This window comes from Alosa alosa, chromosome 4 (genome assembly GCF_017589495.1).
Source record: "Alosa alosa isolate M-15738 ecotype Scorff River chromosome 4, AALO_Geno_1.1, whole genome shotgun sequence".
In the NCBI taxonomy this organism is placed as follows: Eukaryota; Metazoa; Chordata; class Actinopteri; order Clupeiformes; family Clupeidae; genus Alosa; species Alosa alosa.
The window spans coordinates 32,499,104-32,516,948 of record NC_063192.1 but is presented as its reverse complement, the minus strand read 5'-3'; the positions used below and the strand labels follow the sequence as shown (position 1 = coordinate 32,516,948).

Here is a 17,845-nt window from a genome sequence, read left to right as displayed (position 1 = left end):
TCGAACCAGTGTTGTCATTTCTGAATACCTAGACCATGGTACCGGGAAACCACAATACCCATAATCCTTAGATCCATTTACTCTCAGAGGTGGAGCGTGCCGGATGGGAAAGCGGTTACGAGGAGAAGATGGTGGAATCTGCGGCAGCAACGTGCACGAGACCCCGTCCTAAACTTTCCGAAAAATATTTATCTTCTCAGCCTGGTATTAGATATTGGTTACCTGGGGACAATCATAGATAATACACGCTTAAAAGAAGGCGAAATCCCACATTTCACGCCTTGGGAGGCCCTAACACTTGGCCAATCGAAGTGTTTGTAACGTTACAGCTGTTCAGTGATCAAGTCAAAAAGTAACGTTAGCTCACGAGTTGGAGGGTATCGTTTATTTGTTTTGGGAAAATTTGAGTCATCGCACTGTTGCCGAAATCCAGTAGGCAGGTCGGCTCTACCAGTGGCCCACTGTTTTATGTGACTGCTGAGTGTTGATCGGACATCGGTCAGCCATCGTGGGAGTCCCGCTGTGACTGCCGAGCTAAGATTGTCCAAAGCAAGGAACGGACCAACTGACTGGAATCATGCCAAGAAGTAAAAAAGGGAAGAAAGGTGCATCCAGTAAAGGTAACGTTACTTATTGAAGTGCATTGTCAGCAAATGTTAACGTTAAAATACCGGCATGTGAACACACCTAAACATACCTTTATAGTTTGTATCATGTTGATGAATGTTAACTTTATTGATAACGTTAACGTTACTCCACAATGTGATATAACGTTAGCTGATGAGTTATCATATGTGAGTATCGATAACTTTTAACTACTGTACGTTAGCTAACATTAACCAAGCATTTGGCTAACGTCAGTAACTTAACGTTAGCAGTCAGGTATTCGCTTAGAACTATAACTGTATGCTAACGTTAGCTGACGTTAGACACTGTCACGTTTCACGTGCATCGTATGTCAGTTTCAGTTTAAACGTTAATCTGTTTTTAGTCCTAACATAACGTTATCAACACGGTATTGCTACTCATTTGCTATGTAAATCTTAACGTCTATAACCGGCAACTTCACAATCTGAGTTAGCAAAAGTTTTGGTTCATCATAGCTCTAGAATGTGTGAAATGTGATTGCCTGTTGACTGCAGAGAAAGCGCGCTAGCATTGTTTAGCCTGTAACGTTAACGACGTTAACGTTGTAAATTAACGACGTTAATGTAAAGGTGGCTACTGGCTAGCATGCTGGTTTGCTTGTATGATGGTTGCAGGCAGCAAACCAAAACGCATTCCGGCTTGACATATGGTGATCATCAAATCAACCAGCAGCTACCGTGATTGGAAGTTGACAGTGTCATTCGAAGCCTGGACGTGACTGGTCCTCCTACACAGAAAAAAGAGAGCTAGGCTAAGTTGCCCAAAAGGTTATTGAGGTTTGTTGAATAGCCTAATGGATCTGATCATGATCTGGACACATATTTGGAAAACATCAATTTAATTAATTTATACAGTTTCATTAATAACAGGCATTTTCTGAAAGCATTTTACAGAGTCAATTCCTAAACTGCAAGAACAAAGCAATGGGTACATGGAAACCTTCCTTTTTATGTGGAAGAAACTTTGAGAAAAACACAGCTCAGAAGCGGGGCCCAACCGACCCATACATAAATGGGGGTGGTGGCTAGGCCGGTGTATTGGCAAGAATCTGGTGATGCATACATATGATACATGGGTTATGATTCAGTATATTGCAATATATTTCAATACTGTGCGAAATGCGATATATTGCGATTTTCTAAGCTTAACTTTAGAAGAACTTTAATTAAAAAAAGACACCATCATATGCATAAAATGTATGTAAAAGAGTTTGCTTTAGACAAACAATTCAGTACACTGTACAGTACAGTTCTGCCTATGGCAATAACAAAATGGGCTTGCATGTAAACTATTAATAAAAAAAATATCAATATTATGTTTTTGAAAATCAAAACAGTATTGCCAGATAAAATATTGCAATATTCAATTTTATCAATATTTTCTTACACCCCTAGTGGTGGCAGGTAGATAGTTCTTACATAGAAGCAAATACCGGAACATAGATAGCCTGTACCTTCTGAGATATACCTCCAGTTGGAACAGCTGTGACTGACCTCTATCTGCACAGGCAAACACATCGCAGAGTGTAGAAAGGGAGATGTGTGAACGTGCGGTTCCTCTCATACTGAGCAGTATCACCATTGCAATAACACGTCATCAGTAGGGTAAAACTGTGTAGAAAAGAAAGTGGTTAGATTAGAGTAATAGCTATAACAGCATATAGATATAATGCCATGCCACATATTGAGGATCTAAATATGCTCAGAATAGAATAAGTGGAGGGTTGTGATCTTATTAGCACAAGATCAAACATAGCCTTGCAGTTGTAGCTTTTCTCTGACAACAGCTCACAGCATTTGATTATCAATGTCATGCTGGAATCCACATATTTGCTTTACTCACACAAAAGTGACACAGAAGTTGTGTTGCTATTTCAGTTGGCTGGCTGATAGGTGGTTATATTTTTAGCTGGCTCGTGTGAGGGACCCATTGAAACATGTCTGTTGTGTATTTAGAGTGATTGCCTTGCCCGTTTTCTGTGGGATGGTAAAATGTTGAGGGCTCAAAGCTAAACTTGGTCCAGAATATAGGCTAACTTGACTTTGCTTGAGGTTGAGAAATGGACACTGCTTCAGTCCTTGCCGGGCATTCAGTGATGTCAGTGTCATGTGCAAGCCTGGCACATGCTTTGCTTGCAGCACGTGCCAGATGGGACCCAGAAGGGTACCTGTCCCCAGCGGCACCTCCACAAAACACACGGCTGCACTAGTCCATGTGGTTACATGCAGCTGAAGCATGGCATTTAGCCTAGCATTAACAAAACTGGCTAAACCACTTTAGACGGAATGGACATACCTTTAAATGTTACAATGTGCAGCTGGGATTGAGACCAGCCCAAAACCAACCGAATATGTGCTGGCACATCACAACTATCACTATTATGATGATCATGATCCCTATGACGACTGGACCAGAGACAGAACTCACTGCTGAGGTCATCTGACATTGCCCCACCCCATGCAGGCTCCCTGCGCCAGGAAGTGCTCCAGCTCCAGCTCTCGGGGAAATCCACGCCCCGTTCAGGTAGGCTGAGCTCAGGCCTTTGGCCACCTTCCCTGCCTTCGCCACATCCACATTAACAGCTCTGTGTGAACATCTCCCAGCTCCATACTCCGTAACCAGCCACCGGCCGCCCCGACCCCAGGACTCCAACTAAACCCACCCTGGGCACCGGCTGTGCCATGTGACTCCGCAGCTGATCACCACCACCACCCAGCTCTGCCCTTGGCATTAACTCGGGAGTCTCCTGCATGTTCGTGCCGTCCTTACACGGTCCTTCCATTCCCACCAAACTCTGCACTGCCCGTACATCTCACCAAGCTCCAGAATTTCAGTTGCATGCAGCAGTCTGTTTCATTGGTCAACAAACGCTGTTTCATTTGTCCACAGTATCCCCTTGTCACCAGGCCTTAACCAACGGATCTAAACTGGTGTCACGTTTTGGAGTTGTAATGCTTTAATCCATCTTGTAATTAAATCTTTTGACTTATTCAGACCTTTTGAGAATTTGAGAATTCTGGAGCTGCAACTGTTTGGCCTTTCATCCATCTTTTTTTGCACGTGTCACTGGTCCCAGGGACGTCCCCGGTCATCCACACCAGCTTCCCATTCTCAGCTTCTCCGTGTCATTAATCATCTTCCCCTCCGTAACATGACCTCAGTTCATCCACAGTAGCGCACTAGAATAACTGCGTGTGTTTCTGTGGCCGTACTGTATGTGTGAGCAAGAAAACAGAAAATCAAGCAACGTGACATGACTACTACAAATGCTCGTAAATCTGCAATCACAAGTCATATTTTAAATGTGATGTGCTTGTGGCCAGTTGAAGCTGTCTATAAGGTTAGGGACAGGGAATGAGCCATATGTCAACAAGGACAGTTTGGTGACAACTGTAGGACTTGAATAGGTCAACAGGAATAGTTTGGTTAAAGCTGTAGGATTTGTGTTACACGTCTTAGTCAGCCCTAGTATCATTTTAGGAACTGTAATCTCTGTGAATGATGTGATTTATTTGTGTGTATATTTGCCTATGTGTATGTGGTGATAAGTTTGGTAGAAAGCTCCCCTGCAGTCAGTTGGTATTGAACAGCAGGCTTTTGTGTTTTGGGTTCACGCATAGCAGGCTTTTGTTCTTGTTTGAGTGTGTGCGGAGAACAGCCAGGCTTTGTGCAGCTCAAGCTGTGGCTTCCGAGTGGTGAACTTTCCCCCAGATTCACGCTCTTAGCTGGCGAGAGGACAGGGTGGAGACCAGGTCAGAGCCTGCAGCGGGGAGATGAGGTAGTTGTGGCTAGCTATGGGCTACTGTAGCTATGGGCAGGCTTGGACAGCCTGAATGAACCTAATAGTCTAAATGAACATAGACTCAGCATAAAGGGAGGTGCTCCTTTGAGTGGAGTGCTTTGGGTTCAGGATGGGGTGTGTGCTACAGGGCATTGATGTGCTTCTGCTGGCTCAGGACTTTCTAATGTTATCCAGATTAGGGCGTATACGGATGAGGTCACATGACTGACAGTAGTTTGGGTGTGAGGGTTTGCCCAATGGCGAAGTTAGTGTGTGTGTGTGTGCGCGTGCATGCTTATGCGCATGTGCAGAGACCCTTGGGGTGAGGTAGTTCATATGAATTTTTGACCTTTGGTCAGAGGGGCCATTCCTACCGTGTGTGTGTGTGCGTGTGCGCAGGTGTCGTGTCTGTGTATGAACACACACATGCACGTGTGCTTGTCAGTAGTGAGTGTAGGGCCTGCTTTATATAGACAGATCTATGACAGAGAGATGGGCTCAGACAGCTGATGGATACAGGCACACTCACACACAGTGTGTGTGTGTGTGTGTGTGTGCGCGTGCATGCTTATGCGCATGTGCAGAGACCCTTGGGGTGAGGTAGTTCATATGAATTTTTGACCTTTGGTCAGAGGGGCCATTCCTACCGTGTGTGTGTGTGTGTGTGTGTGTGTGTGTGTGTGTGTGTGTGTGTGTGTGTGTGTGTGTGTGTGTGTGTGTGTGTGTGTGTGTGTGTGTGTGTGTGTGTGTGTGTGTGTGTGTGTGTGTGTGTGTGTGTGTGTGTGTGTGTGTGTGTGTGTGTGTGTGTGTGTGTGTAGACAGATCATGATGAGAGAGATGGGCTCAGACGGCTGATGGATACAGGCACACTCACACCTACACACACACACACCTTGGGGTGAGGTAGTTCATATGAATTTTTGACCTTTGGTCAGGAGGGCTGTTCTACCGTGTGTGTGTGTGTGTGCGTGTGCGCGGAGTCTTCCGTGTCTGACCATGAACACACACACATTACCGTGTGCTTGTCAGTAGTGAGTGTAGGGCCAGCTTTATATAGACAGATCTATGACAGAGAGATGGGCTCAGACAGCTGATGGATACAGGCACACACACACACACACACACGCATACATACATACATACATACACTCACTCATATACTGTAGCAACACAGGTATTTTGTCTTTTTTTTAGGCTGTCTAGTTTAATGTGGTCATGTTTGTTCACACTGAACAGATGAATACAACCACACAACAGGTATGAATATGAGTTTATTTCTCATTGAACAAAAGCAAACCATAACTGTGACATCGTAACATAAGTTACAGCCATGCAGGCAGTTTTCTGTCTCTTCAGATTGTGGTGTGTATGCAAGGTTAGAGGTTATGCTAAACCACAGACTCTTAAGCAGGCAGTATTTCATAAATTCCACAAACATGACAAAAATGGTTTATTACTACCAAGATAATGCTATCAGATAGTGTGTTGAGTCAGAGCGTTTGGTTATAGATATCTTAGGATCTCATTACCAATCTTTTTTCCTGAGCAGAAAGTTGTCCGAATGAACCAACAACCCTGTTGGTGATTTAGCATTGCGCTCTTGTGTGTTGCTGATTTAGCATTGCGCTCTTGTGTGTTGGTGGTCTTGTGGCTACTGGCTGACTGTGAAAAGGAGCAGATGGAATCCTCTCTTCTCTCACACCTGTCCACACACACACCTATCCACACACTCACGTGCTGCTCAGCTCACCATGCCAACTGAACACGGCACACAGAAGAACTCGCATGACTCTCTCTCTCTCTCTCTCTCTCTCTCTCTTTCCCTTCCTCTCTTACCCTTCCTCTCTCTCTCCCTTACTGTGTCACTCACTCCGACTCTTGTTCTTTCAGGGAGGAATGGGGTGAAGGCGGAGTCTGGAGTCAGTGATGATGACCTGGCCTCAGAGGTTCTCAGCCACTACAGCAGTGCCAGCGAGAGTGCCTCTGTAATAGACGAGGGAACAGGTACACACACACACACTTCCAATGAATAAGACTAGATTTAAACAGCCAACAAATACAATACATTAGGCTTAATTTGATTGTGTGTGTGCGTGTGTGCGTGTGTGTGTGTGTTTAGCGGGAGGAGAGGTAGTAGATGAACAAACAGCACAAGAGGAGACAGAAGACAAACTGAAGCAATGCATCGACAATGTCATGGATAAGAGGTAGGTGCACTCACCAGAGAGTCTGGATCATTGAGCTTCCCACGGGGTCGCTGTCATTGCGTTGCATCACTGCTGTTTGTGTTGGCATCACAGAGACACTTTAATGATTGACCCTTGACCCTTGCTGAACTGACCCCTCAGTGTGAAGGTGCGTATGAGCGCCCTGGACAGTCTCCGCCAGGCCTTCTCCTCACGCCTGCTCGTGGACTTCCTCCTGGAGAGAAGACTCACGCTCAGCGACTGCCTGGAGCGCTGCCTCCGCAAGGGTGCGTAGCAGGGCCCGAGCCCCACACTGGACACTGTGGACACTGTAGACACTGGACACTGTAGACACTGGACAGAGGCAGGAGGGGGGAAGATGAAGTAGAGGGAAAGAGACTGAGAGACACAAGTGGAACCTGCGCTGACCATGTGGCTCTCCCACTTATGCAGACCGGAACTGTCCTGTTTTGCTCCCATAGTAACGAATTACGTTGCTCTATCTTGCTAGTAATCAAGGATCTTTGGCTTAGCCCTGCACTTGCCCTGGTTCTAACCCGCAACTTACAGCACCTTGGATTGGGAGGTGAGCGCGCTAGCAAGAGAGCTAAAACCCATGGGTGCTAGCATCTCTTAAGGAGCTAAAACCCATGGGTGCTAGCATCTCTTACTAGCACGTCTCTTAAGGAGCTAAAGCCCATGGATTCTAGCATCTCTTACTAGCATGTCTCTTAAGGAGCTAAATCCCATGGGTGCTAGCATCTCTTACTAGCACGTCTTTTAAGGAGCTAAAGCCCATGGGTGCTAGCATCTCTTACTAGCACGTCTCTTAAGGAGCTAAAGCCCATGGGTGCTAGCATCTCTTACTAGCATGTCTTTTAAGGAGCTAAAACCCATGGGTGCTAGCATCTCTTACTAGCGCGTTGGGAGGGAGGTTTAGCTAACGTGCATCCTGCACAGCTACGTACCAGCTGGCTACCATCACTGTAGCACATGGCTGAGGATTGAAGGCTGTGTGGGAAGAATCTGAACGTACATTCAGAGCTGTGAAAGAAGAGGTGTCCACAGCATAATCACTGTTATTATCATCTCTCTCTCTCTACCTCTCATAACAGACAATGGTCTGACCATTAAATAGCCTTAGTTGCGGAAATGGCCTTAAATTAAACAAACAAACAAACAAACTCTCTACCTCTCCCTCCCTCTCTCTCTCCCTTTCTCTCTCTCTCCCTCCTTCTCTGCCTCTCTCCCTCTCTCTCTCCCTCTCCTTCACTCTCCCTCCTCTGCCTCTCTCCCTCTCTCCCTCTCTCTCTCCCTCTCTCTCTCCCTCCTGGCTCTGGTCTGTGTAGGGGGAGGAGAGGAGCAGGCGGCGGCGGCTACCGTCTGTGCTCTGTTGTGTGTGCAGCTGGGGGGAGGCCCAGAGGGGGAGGAGGGCTTTAAGGTCCTGCGGCCCATCCTCAGTTCCATCCTGATTGACGACTGTGCCAGCCTATCAGCACGCCAGAGTGTGAGTATCTCGGGGCTCAACGCTGACAAAGTGCATCAGCAGGTTTCCACTGTAACCATTTCCTGAGAATGGCTGGAGCTCAGCCGAGGTCCGATTTAATCGATGTGGTCAAAATCAAGGAGATCTGAACAAAATGTCTCCTCTAGTGTCTTGTTTTTTGGCGGTGTGACACAGGCTGTGAAGTAGATGAACATGCAATCACCCTACAATCTCCCTTGTGGTCTCTCACTGACGTTCTCTTTCTGTCTGTCAGTGTGCTCGTGCATTGGGGATGTGCTGCTATGTGTCATCTGCAGAAGATGCAGAGGTGAGCTTTCTGTGTGTGTGTGTGTGTGTGTGTGTGTGTGTGTGTGTTAATCTGTGTGTGTGCATGTTTGTGCAAATGTGTTACTAGCATGTCTTTTAAGGAGCTAAAGCCCATGGGTGCTAGCATCTCTTACTAGCATGTCTTTTAAGGAGCTAAAGCCCATGGGTGCTAGCATCTCTTACTAGCATGTCTTTTAAGGAGCTAAAGCCCATGGGTGCTAGCATCTCTTACTAGCATGTCTTTTAAGGAGCTAAAGCCCATGGGTGCTAGCATCTCTTACTAGCATGTCTTTTAAGGAGCTAAAGCCCATGGGTGCTAGCATCTCTTACTAGCATGTCTTTTAAGGAGCTAAAGCCCATGGGTGCTAGCATCTCTTACTAGCATGTCTTTTAAGGAGCTAAAGCCCATGGGTGCTAGCATCTCTTACTAGCATGTCTTTTAAGGAGCTAAAGCCCATGGGTGCTAGCATCTCTTACTAGCATGTCTTTTAAGGAGCTAAAGCCCATGGGTGCTAGCATCTCTTACTAGCATGTCTTTTAAGGAGCTAAAGCCCATGGGTGCTAGCATCTCTTACTAGCATGTCTTTTAAGGAGCTAAAGCCCATGGGTGCTAGCATCTCTTACTAGCATGTCTTTTAAGGAGCTAAAACCCATGGGTGCTAGCATCTCTTACTAGCATGTCTTTTAAGGAGCTAAAGCCCATGGGTGCTAGCATCTCTTACTAGCATGTCTTTTAAGGAGCTAAAGCCCATGGGTGCTAGCATCTCTTACTAGCATGTCTTTTAAGGAGCTAAAGCCCATGGGTGCTAGCATCTCTTACTAGCATGTCTTTTAAGGAGCTAAAGCCCATGGGTGCTAGCATCTCTTACTAGCATGTCTTTTAAGGAGCTAAAGCCCATGGGTGCTAGCATCTCTTACTAGCATGTCTTTTAAGGAGCTAAAGCCCATGGGTGCTAGCATCTCTTACTAGCATGTCTTTTAAGGAGCTAAAGCCCATGGGTGCTAGCATCTCTTACTAGCATGTCTTTTAAGGAGCTAAAGCCCATGGGTGCTAGCATCTCTTACTAGCATGTCTTTTAAGGAGCTAAAGCCCATGGGTGCTAGCATCTCTTACTAGCATGTCTTTTAAGGAGCTAAAGCCCATGGGTGCTAGCATCTCTTACTAGCATGTCTTTTAAGGAGCTAAAGCCCATGGGTGCTAGCATCTCTTACTAGCATGTCTTTTAAGGAGCTAAAGCCCATGGGTGCTAGCATCTCTTACTAGCATGTCTTTTAAGGAGCTAAAGCCCATGGGTGCTAGCATCTCTTACTAGCATGTCTTTTAAGGAGCTAAAGCCCATGGGTGCTAGCATCTCTTACTAGCATGTCTTTTAAGGAGCTAAAGCCCATGGGTGCTAGCATCTCTTACTAGCATGTCTTTTAAGGAGCTAAAGCCCATGGGTGCTAGCATCTCTTACTAGCATGTCTTTTAAGGAGCTAAAGCCCATGGGTGCTAGCATCTCTTACTAGCATGTCTTTTAAGGAGCTAAAGCCCATGGGTGCTAGCATCTCTTACTAGCATGTCTTTTAAGGAGCTAAAGCCGGTGCTGGCACCCCCTTGCTGCACACCGCTGCTTTACAGGCCTGGGCACTCCTCATCACCCTCTGCCCTGCCTCCCACCTCAGCAACCTCATCAACCAGTGAGCCTCTCTATCAAACACACACACACACACACCTCAGCAACCTCATCAACCAGTGAGCCTCTCTATCAAACACACACACACACACACCCTCAGCAACCTCATCAACCAGTGAACCTCTCTATCAAACACACACACACACCTCAGCAACCTCATCAACCAGTGAGCCTCTCTATCAAACACACACACACACACACACTCCTCAGCAACCTCATCAACCAGTGAACCTCTCTATCAAACACACACACACACCTCAGCAACCTCATCAACCAGTGAGCCTCTCTATCAAACACACACACACACCTCAGCAACCTCATCAACCAGTGAGCCTCTCTATCGAACACACACACACACACACACACACACACACACACACACACACACCTCAGCAACCTCATCAACCAGTGAGCCTCTCTATCAAACACATACACACATATACAAACACGCACACATCTCAGCAATCTCATCAACCTGTGAGCCTCTCTCTATCAAACACACACACCTCAGCAACCTCATCAACCAGTGAGCCTCTCTCTATCACACACACACACACACACACCTCAGCAACCAGTGAGCCTCTCTCAAACAAACACACACACACACACAAGACAGTTTAAATTTAGTTTTTTTAAAAATATATTTCCAATTTGATCTGAAGTTGTAGTAGTTTATAGAGTTAATGTGTACGCTGATGCAGTGTCTCTCTGGTCACTCTCTGCAGTCACCTTCCTCGTCTGCAGGCCTGTCTGGACAGTGCTGATGTCAACTTCAGGATTGCAGTGGGAGAGACCATCGCTCTCCTCTATGAGCTGGGCCGGGACATTGATCGGGTGTGTAAGCACACACACATATACACACACACACACACATGTATTTTACATGTCAACACCACAGATAATGTATAGCCCCGAATAACCATTACCAGTTTGACAATTGAACAGACAAATAGCAGTATAAAATAGCAGTATAATACAGTTATAATTGATTTATCTCAGTACCCATTATGAACGTGTGTGTGTGTGTGTGTTTGTTCACATGTAGGACTTTGAATATGAGGACAGTGATTCTCTGTGTGATGCTCTGAAGAGTTTGGCCACAGATGGGAATAAGCACAGGGCCAAGAACGACCGCAGGAAACAGAGGTCCATATTCCGAGAAGTGCTGCAGTATATAGAGGTGAGGAACGACTATCCCCATGCTCCTGCAGAATACACCTCAGACATATCCCCATGCTCCTGCAGAATACACCTCAGACATCTCCCCATGCTCCTGCAGGCTACACCTCAGACATCTGAGTGGGTGCTTTTACCTCTGTGTGTGTGTGTAGAATGAAGACTTCTCTGAGGAGAGGATTCGCTTTGGTGTAGAGGCCTTGTACATTGACTGCTGGGTGCGCAGGCGGATCTATGATGCCTTTAAAGAGGTGTCCGAGTCTGGAGTACGCCACCACCTACAGGTGAGGAGGACAAGCAGCTGGTGTGCGTGTGTGTGTGTGTGTGTGTGTGTGCGCGAGAGAGTCAGAGTCAGTATTCAATCAATTTAATGCACATTTTGACCATTCAAATAATAAATTCTGGAAATTGAAACATTTGAAATTTACATTCAGTCTTCTAATTCAGTGGTTCTTAACTGGTCTGGCTTTGGGACCCACAATTTTCCATGTTCATGAAGTCACGACCCATATATTTTTTATAACGTTCAAAACAACAGATATGGTGAGCTACACGCTAAGACAGGTGAAGTGCCTGTAGGCCTGTTTGTTTGGAACATGCTGATGTTTGGCATTACATTTGTGAAGTCTTGATGTCACCTTTCAAACTAGGCTACTCGACAGGTTTGTCTTTGAAAGGGGTGCTTGGTTTCCATGTGGCATGTTAGTTTTGATGGTTTCATGCTCCAGCAATTCATTGCACACCACACACTGGGGTTTCTGTCCCATTTTGTCCTCAATTTAAGTAAATCCAAATGTTCAAGGTCATAGCCTACTTGTGTTTACTGCTAAAGTGATGTCTAACATGATCTGTCACATAAACATTGTCTATCCATGTCCATGGCAATGACGGACATACAAAGTTTATCAAAATAAAGGTCCAATATTAGATCTGATGTAACATTTTAAATAAGCGATTTCTTTTTTAACACAAGCTCCGCAACCCACCCAGAACGGTTCCGCGATCCACTTTTGGGTCCCGACCCACCAGTTAAAAACCACTGATCTAATTCACATAAAATTCACTTGAGGGAATCCAATTCACTTCGATTTGCATAAAGTATAATGCGATGAAAGTTAAAAGATGGAAACGGTTAATTCACATATATTCATATTTTTTTTAAATTTCTACCGACGTGTTTCCACAAATGTTGCCATGGCAACCTTAAGTTTTGATCCCACAACTTCTCAAGACTCTTCCCTAGATAAGGGGAATGACCATATTTAATTTGGATTGAACTGCATGCAGATGTGCATTTTGAGCTGAGTTGTTATTAAATATGTATAGAATATATAGAATGTGCGGATGAGCTGAATGGAAGCCCAGTTTAGTGGGTTCTGGCCACCACAGAGCATTAACATGAGTGTGTTTGTGTGCTGCTGCAGTGGAACCCTCTCCTGAGAGACATCTTTGGCTTCGGTGCCCCCCTCATCCTGGACCCGTCAGTCAAATCCAGCAAGATCTCCCGCACAGAACGGGTGAGCACTCCACACACACACACACACACACACACACACACACACACATACTCATTACAATATTGTTTTATTTAACTGATGCTCTTATCCAAAGCGACCTACAGTGAACCAACAAGACACACACTCACAAACACACACTTAGCCTTTCAGAGGTGGGCATTACTTGCTGCCACATACCTGCTGCACTCTCACTCACTGGGCTGCCTTTAAAGACACAAAACTCTCATCAAAAATCATCATGGATCTTTCTGAATTGATTTGGCAAATGAAAAACATCAAATCACCTCTAGTTAGGACATTGCTTAGGCACCGCATCAGTTTACAGAGATATTAGAGGGACCCCAGGTAGTGGTCTAATGATTAGTAAGAATAGCCCAGAGCTCGTTTATGTTTATGTTAAAGGCGCAGTCAGGGATTTGACGCAATTTTAAGCCCATTACATTTTTTGTCACACTCAGCAGTCATCTCGCGACCGCTAGCTGCCCATTCTGTGAGTACACTGTGAAAAAACGGTCTCTGTAGGCAGTCCTGGCTCTGAAAATTGGAAACAAAGTGGGGGCAGCCTGTGCCCCTACCAAAACCAAAACCCTGCGTCATCGGGCGCAAAGGTGGCGAAAGTATGGCTAAAGGCTTATTCAAGATCTTACACTCAATAATGTGGTCATTTTTCGCTTTTTATTCGTGATCTTACACTCAATAATGTGGTCATTTTTCGGCTTATTCGCATCTTACACTCAATAATGTGGTCATTTTTCAGCTCATTCGCATCTTACACTCAATAATGTGGTCATTTTTCGGCTCATTCTTATCTCACACTCAATAATGTGGTCATTTTTCGGCTCATTCTTATCTCACACTCAATAATGTGGTCATTTTTCGGCTCATTCTTATCTCACACTCAATAATGTGGTCATTTTCCACCATGCGCTCCACTTTTATTAAACCTTGAGCCCAGGGGTGTGGTACTTAGCAACATAAGGTGGCGTCTATCTTACACCCTTTAAAAATCATGGGTTATTCTTTTCTCACACTCAATAATGTGGTCATTTTTCGGCTCATTCTTATCTTACACTCAATAATGTGGTCATTTTTCGGCTCATTCTTATCTTACACTCAATAATGTGGTCATTTTGTGCCATGCGCTCCACTTTTATTAAACCTTGAGCCCAGGGGTGTGGTAATTAGCAACATAAGGTGGCGTCTATCTTACACCCTTTAAAATCATTGCGCCACTGACCAAGAAAAACCTGGTCTATAGCGAAAGGCGCATATAAAGCACAGCTGAAGACGCACTGTCACGAGACATTTGACCACATAATTGTGCCATTAAATGAATGAATGGGGACTGGCGACGCCAGTGAACTATGAACTTTACGCCTCTGACCACCCATTTCTGATTGCCAAAATAGGGCCCATAATATATGTTTATTTGCACAAAAGTGTCTACTAATAAATTGAGACATAAATACATACACATACATTTGCGTCTTCCTGTGAAATCGCTGACTGCACCTTCAAGGTACCCATTTGGGATCACATACAGTGTTTCCTCTATATTGATTTGGTAGTGGTGGCCCCCCACGGTTTAATTTTCTTCCCCCACGGTATCAGAAATGGGGCAGACGCACAATAGTCGCAGTTGCCTTTCAGTTGCCAAATATACAGCTCAATCACAACTGAAAATCAGGCATGAAAACTCCTCACCTTTCGGTGAAATTCGCCGCTTTGAATACAAAATAGGGGACTTACGTGGTTCGCGCAGATCCGATGAGAAAATATTGTAGGGGTGTATGGGGTTACAACTGAGTTTACAAATCACGCGCAGACGCGAATGCGTTGTAAGACAAGAGCCCAATTAAAAACTTGTCTCATCCAGCAACGATTATGTGAATGCAGCCCCTATGCATTTAGCCTATTAAACAGTGGAAGCTAAATTTTGCTCGCGGATGCAAGCGAACAGAACGGCTAGCTGGAATAGCCTCCCCTGTCTGTGTGACTACAGATATATGCGTCTGAAATGTGAGCCCGGCGAGGAGAGATCATGGGAGAGATGCTTATTGATGTCACAGGTGGGCTAGTTGAAACGTTCAACTTCTGTCAGAAAAAGACGTTGAGATTGGTGTAGCAACGTAGCATAGGCTGTTGTTAAAGTTATCAGTATAGCAAAGGCTGATGTGAATAACTAAATAGTTGAATTAAATGCTCCTAAACTGGGCTGGTGCGTTTTGTCGAGTTCAGAGACAAAAACAGTGTTTGACATGTCAATGCTGTCTTTTAAGAAACGCTCAGTGGCCTGACACACTAGCACAATGCCACAATCTGTAAGTAGCCTAGCTGCAGGTTAAAACATTTCAAACCAATTTTACAAATTAAAGCCTAGTCTACCCTACCCAAGTTTATTTATTACCTGGTTTGATCCAACAAATATTTAGACTTATTCTAATAGTCTACTATGAAGTGTCCCGTAGGCCTATGAAATCTTCAGAAATGTCTGATAACTTCAGGCACAAAGAAAGAAAACTCATGTAGATTACTGAGGAGGAGAGGAGGGCCAGGGTGAAGCATGTTGCCAAACAGCGTGGGCCCCTTCACACTTAGGCCCAAGCCAAAAAGAAGAAATAATAAGTATTTTTTTTTTTTAAAAAAATAGTCATTTTGTAGTTTGTTTTCTTTATAAATCTCTGGTTTTAGGCAACTTCATACTTCATGGAAGCTATGCACCATTGGCAACAATGTCACTTGCGCTTGTGTTGCTATGAAGCGGCCATTTCCCATTTTGCGCGCCCTTCTCACCTTTTTCACCCCTGACCTGTTTTCATGCCTGGAAAATAATGCCTCATTGTGTGTGAATAGAGGTGAATACATATAATTGTTTGTGTTACAGCGAAGTGTCAGTTGTCAGTTCCGTGGGACGGGGGGGGGGGGGGGGGGTTTGGGTATTGGACAGGCCTGCCTCCACTGCTTAAAAAAATCCTAGAGGAAACACTGACATAGCAGGATGCATCATTTAGAGTTAAAACAAGTGAACATGCTGCAGAAGGTTCTTGTCTCAGTCACTCCACCCACTCTAGTTGGTAAGCGTGTTGTTGTTGCAGCAGTAGGAGTAATAGTGAACATTTTGCACACTTTGTCTCTTTCCTTTGCTTGCAGCATCTCTACAACTCGGCTGCATTCAAAGCTCGGACAAAACTACGCAACAAGGTCCGGGACAAGAGAGCGGACGTGATGTGAGGGGCTGACCGTACGGAAGAGCGAGCACCTGCTCCTCACACAGGCCTGGGCCACGAGGCCGCCAGCCTCCAGCCCTCCCCCCCAACCCCCTACCCCCCCTCAATGACCACATGACAGCGGCTGCCAAAACACTCTGCAAGGGACTTCGCAAGCAATGCAAACAAGTGTGCGTGTGTGTGTGTGAGTGAGTTTGTGTGTGTGTGTGTGTTTGAGTGTGGGTTTTATTTTTTATTTAACATCATGGAATAAAAACCATAAAAAAGAGCAAAGATCCTGGGAAGAAAAGAAAAGAGAGTCTCTGATGAACTCTAGGAAACATCTCTGCTGTGAAGAAAGCAAAAGTATTTTAACTTCTAATTTATTTCAAAGGGGAGAAGATACATTTTAAATGAAAATGAAGATCTGTTTACACATCCATCGAGATGGAATGCATCAGACCCTATGTAGTTTTTCTACTCGACCACAGGGCCAGATAGTCCTGTTCCTCCTGTGTAAATGTAAGGATTTCAGATGCACACACACGTGCGAGGACGTCTGTGTGTGTGTGTGTGACTGGAATGTGTACACAAGTCTGTATGTGACATACCCAAGAGCAAACTGCACATGGTGATGTCATCAGTGAGACTGGTGCTGCTCTGTGCCTGCCTACAGGGGAGTCATGAATGAATCATGAATTTAAATAAAATAACATTAATATGCACCAATGAACATGCTGTCTCTGTCTGTCTGTCTTCTGTTACAGAGTCACATTCACAGTTGCTTGAGTGTTTTCCCAGAGGAAAATGTTTCTTCCTTTTCGTTGTCTCAGAGAAATAAATCAGTCTTTACTTAGTGTGGAATTCTGACCTGTTTCTCCTAAACTGCACTTGAGAGAAATAAGGAGCAAAGCAATAGACTGATGGAAGAAATCAATCCTGTCCAGTTTGAAAAACACAAGAACCCAAAGAAAAATATTGCTCCTTATAACATTCTTGTCTCAGAAATAAATAAGGTCTTAATTGTTTCTCCCTACAACTTCTTTAGGAGCAAAAGTGAAGGGTGTTTGAAGTTGAACTTAATTGGGCTGAGACATTGACCATTTCTTAAGAGTTGGAATTAAGAAATGTTGAAAATCTGATGAAATTGATGTTCCTTTTAGCTCAGCAAGAAATAGACTAGGTGGAGAAGAGAGCTCATCGTGCATGTTCCTTTCCTCAGGGCTGCCCACCTGAAATGAGCTGAGCTGGTTACCAATTTGACATGCAATGATGTTCGTCCAATAACACCATAAGTAAACTCTGATCTCTAGGACTGAGAGCCAAGCCTATATAATCTCTATAAGGGATGTGAAAATATGGGAAATGTCACTAGGAACTGTCATAAGGAAGCCCAGTGTTTACTTATCCCTCTCCAGTCAGCTGTGGTAGTAGATGAACTCAGACAAACCGTGAGAAGCTGTCTGGTGACAGGCAGGCAACTATGGTAGTGTACTTACTCGGTGTGTAAAGCAACAGTCCTATAGATCTGTCTGAGATATGGCATCCCTACCACAATGGCTTTTGCTTTGAAGACACAGTTTCAAATGTGTTGAAGCAAATGTATGTGAATGTATGGAGTTCCGTCGGCGCTACTCTGTAAAGAGTACTACCATTGGCCACTAGAGGGCACAGCAACACAAGATTCTGAAGTTGTGTCTGTTCTGTTGCAATATCAGCTCATCTAGCTTCTCCTCAGGAGTTTGGCAGCATTCAAAGTCCAGTGAAGCTTTGCCTGGCTCTCCCCACAGGCTGGATAAATAGGTCATGCTTACTGCTTCAGCTAAAGATATTGTCACTCCA

The 17,845-nt window shown here is 44.8% G+C and overlaps 1 protein-coding gene across 1 annotated transcript; it reads left to right on the top strand.

The window, feature by feature from the left end:
- Nucleotides 1–87: 87 nt before the first annotated feature.
- ifrd2 (interferon-related developmental regulator 2) lies at nucleotides 88–16,736 on the top strand. The gene is given in 12 exon segments (XM_048241867.1): nucleotides 88–620; nucleotides 6,320–6,433; nucleotides 6,549–6,636; nucleotides 6,778–6,902; nucleotides 7,965–8,122; nucleotides 8,376–8,429; nucleotides 9,951–10,108; nucleotides 10,830–10,938; nucleotides 11,150–11,284; nucleotides 11,436–11,564; nucleotides 12,705–12,797; nucleotides 15,948–16,736. Coding segments are annotated over 12 exon segments (1,287 nt in total). The 5' UTR covers nucleotides 88–577; the 3' UTR covers nucleotides 16,029–16,736.
- Nucleotides 16,737–17,845: the final 1,109 nt, after the last annotated feature.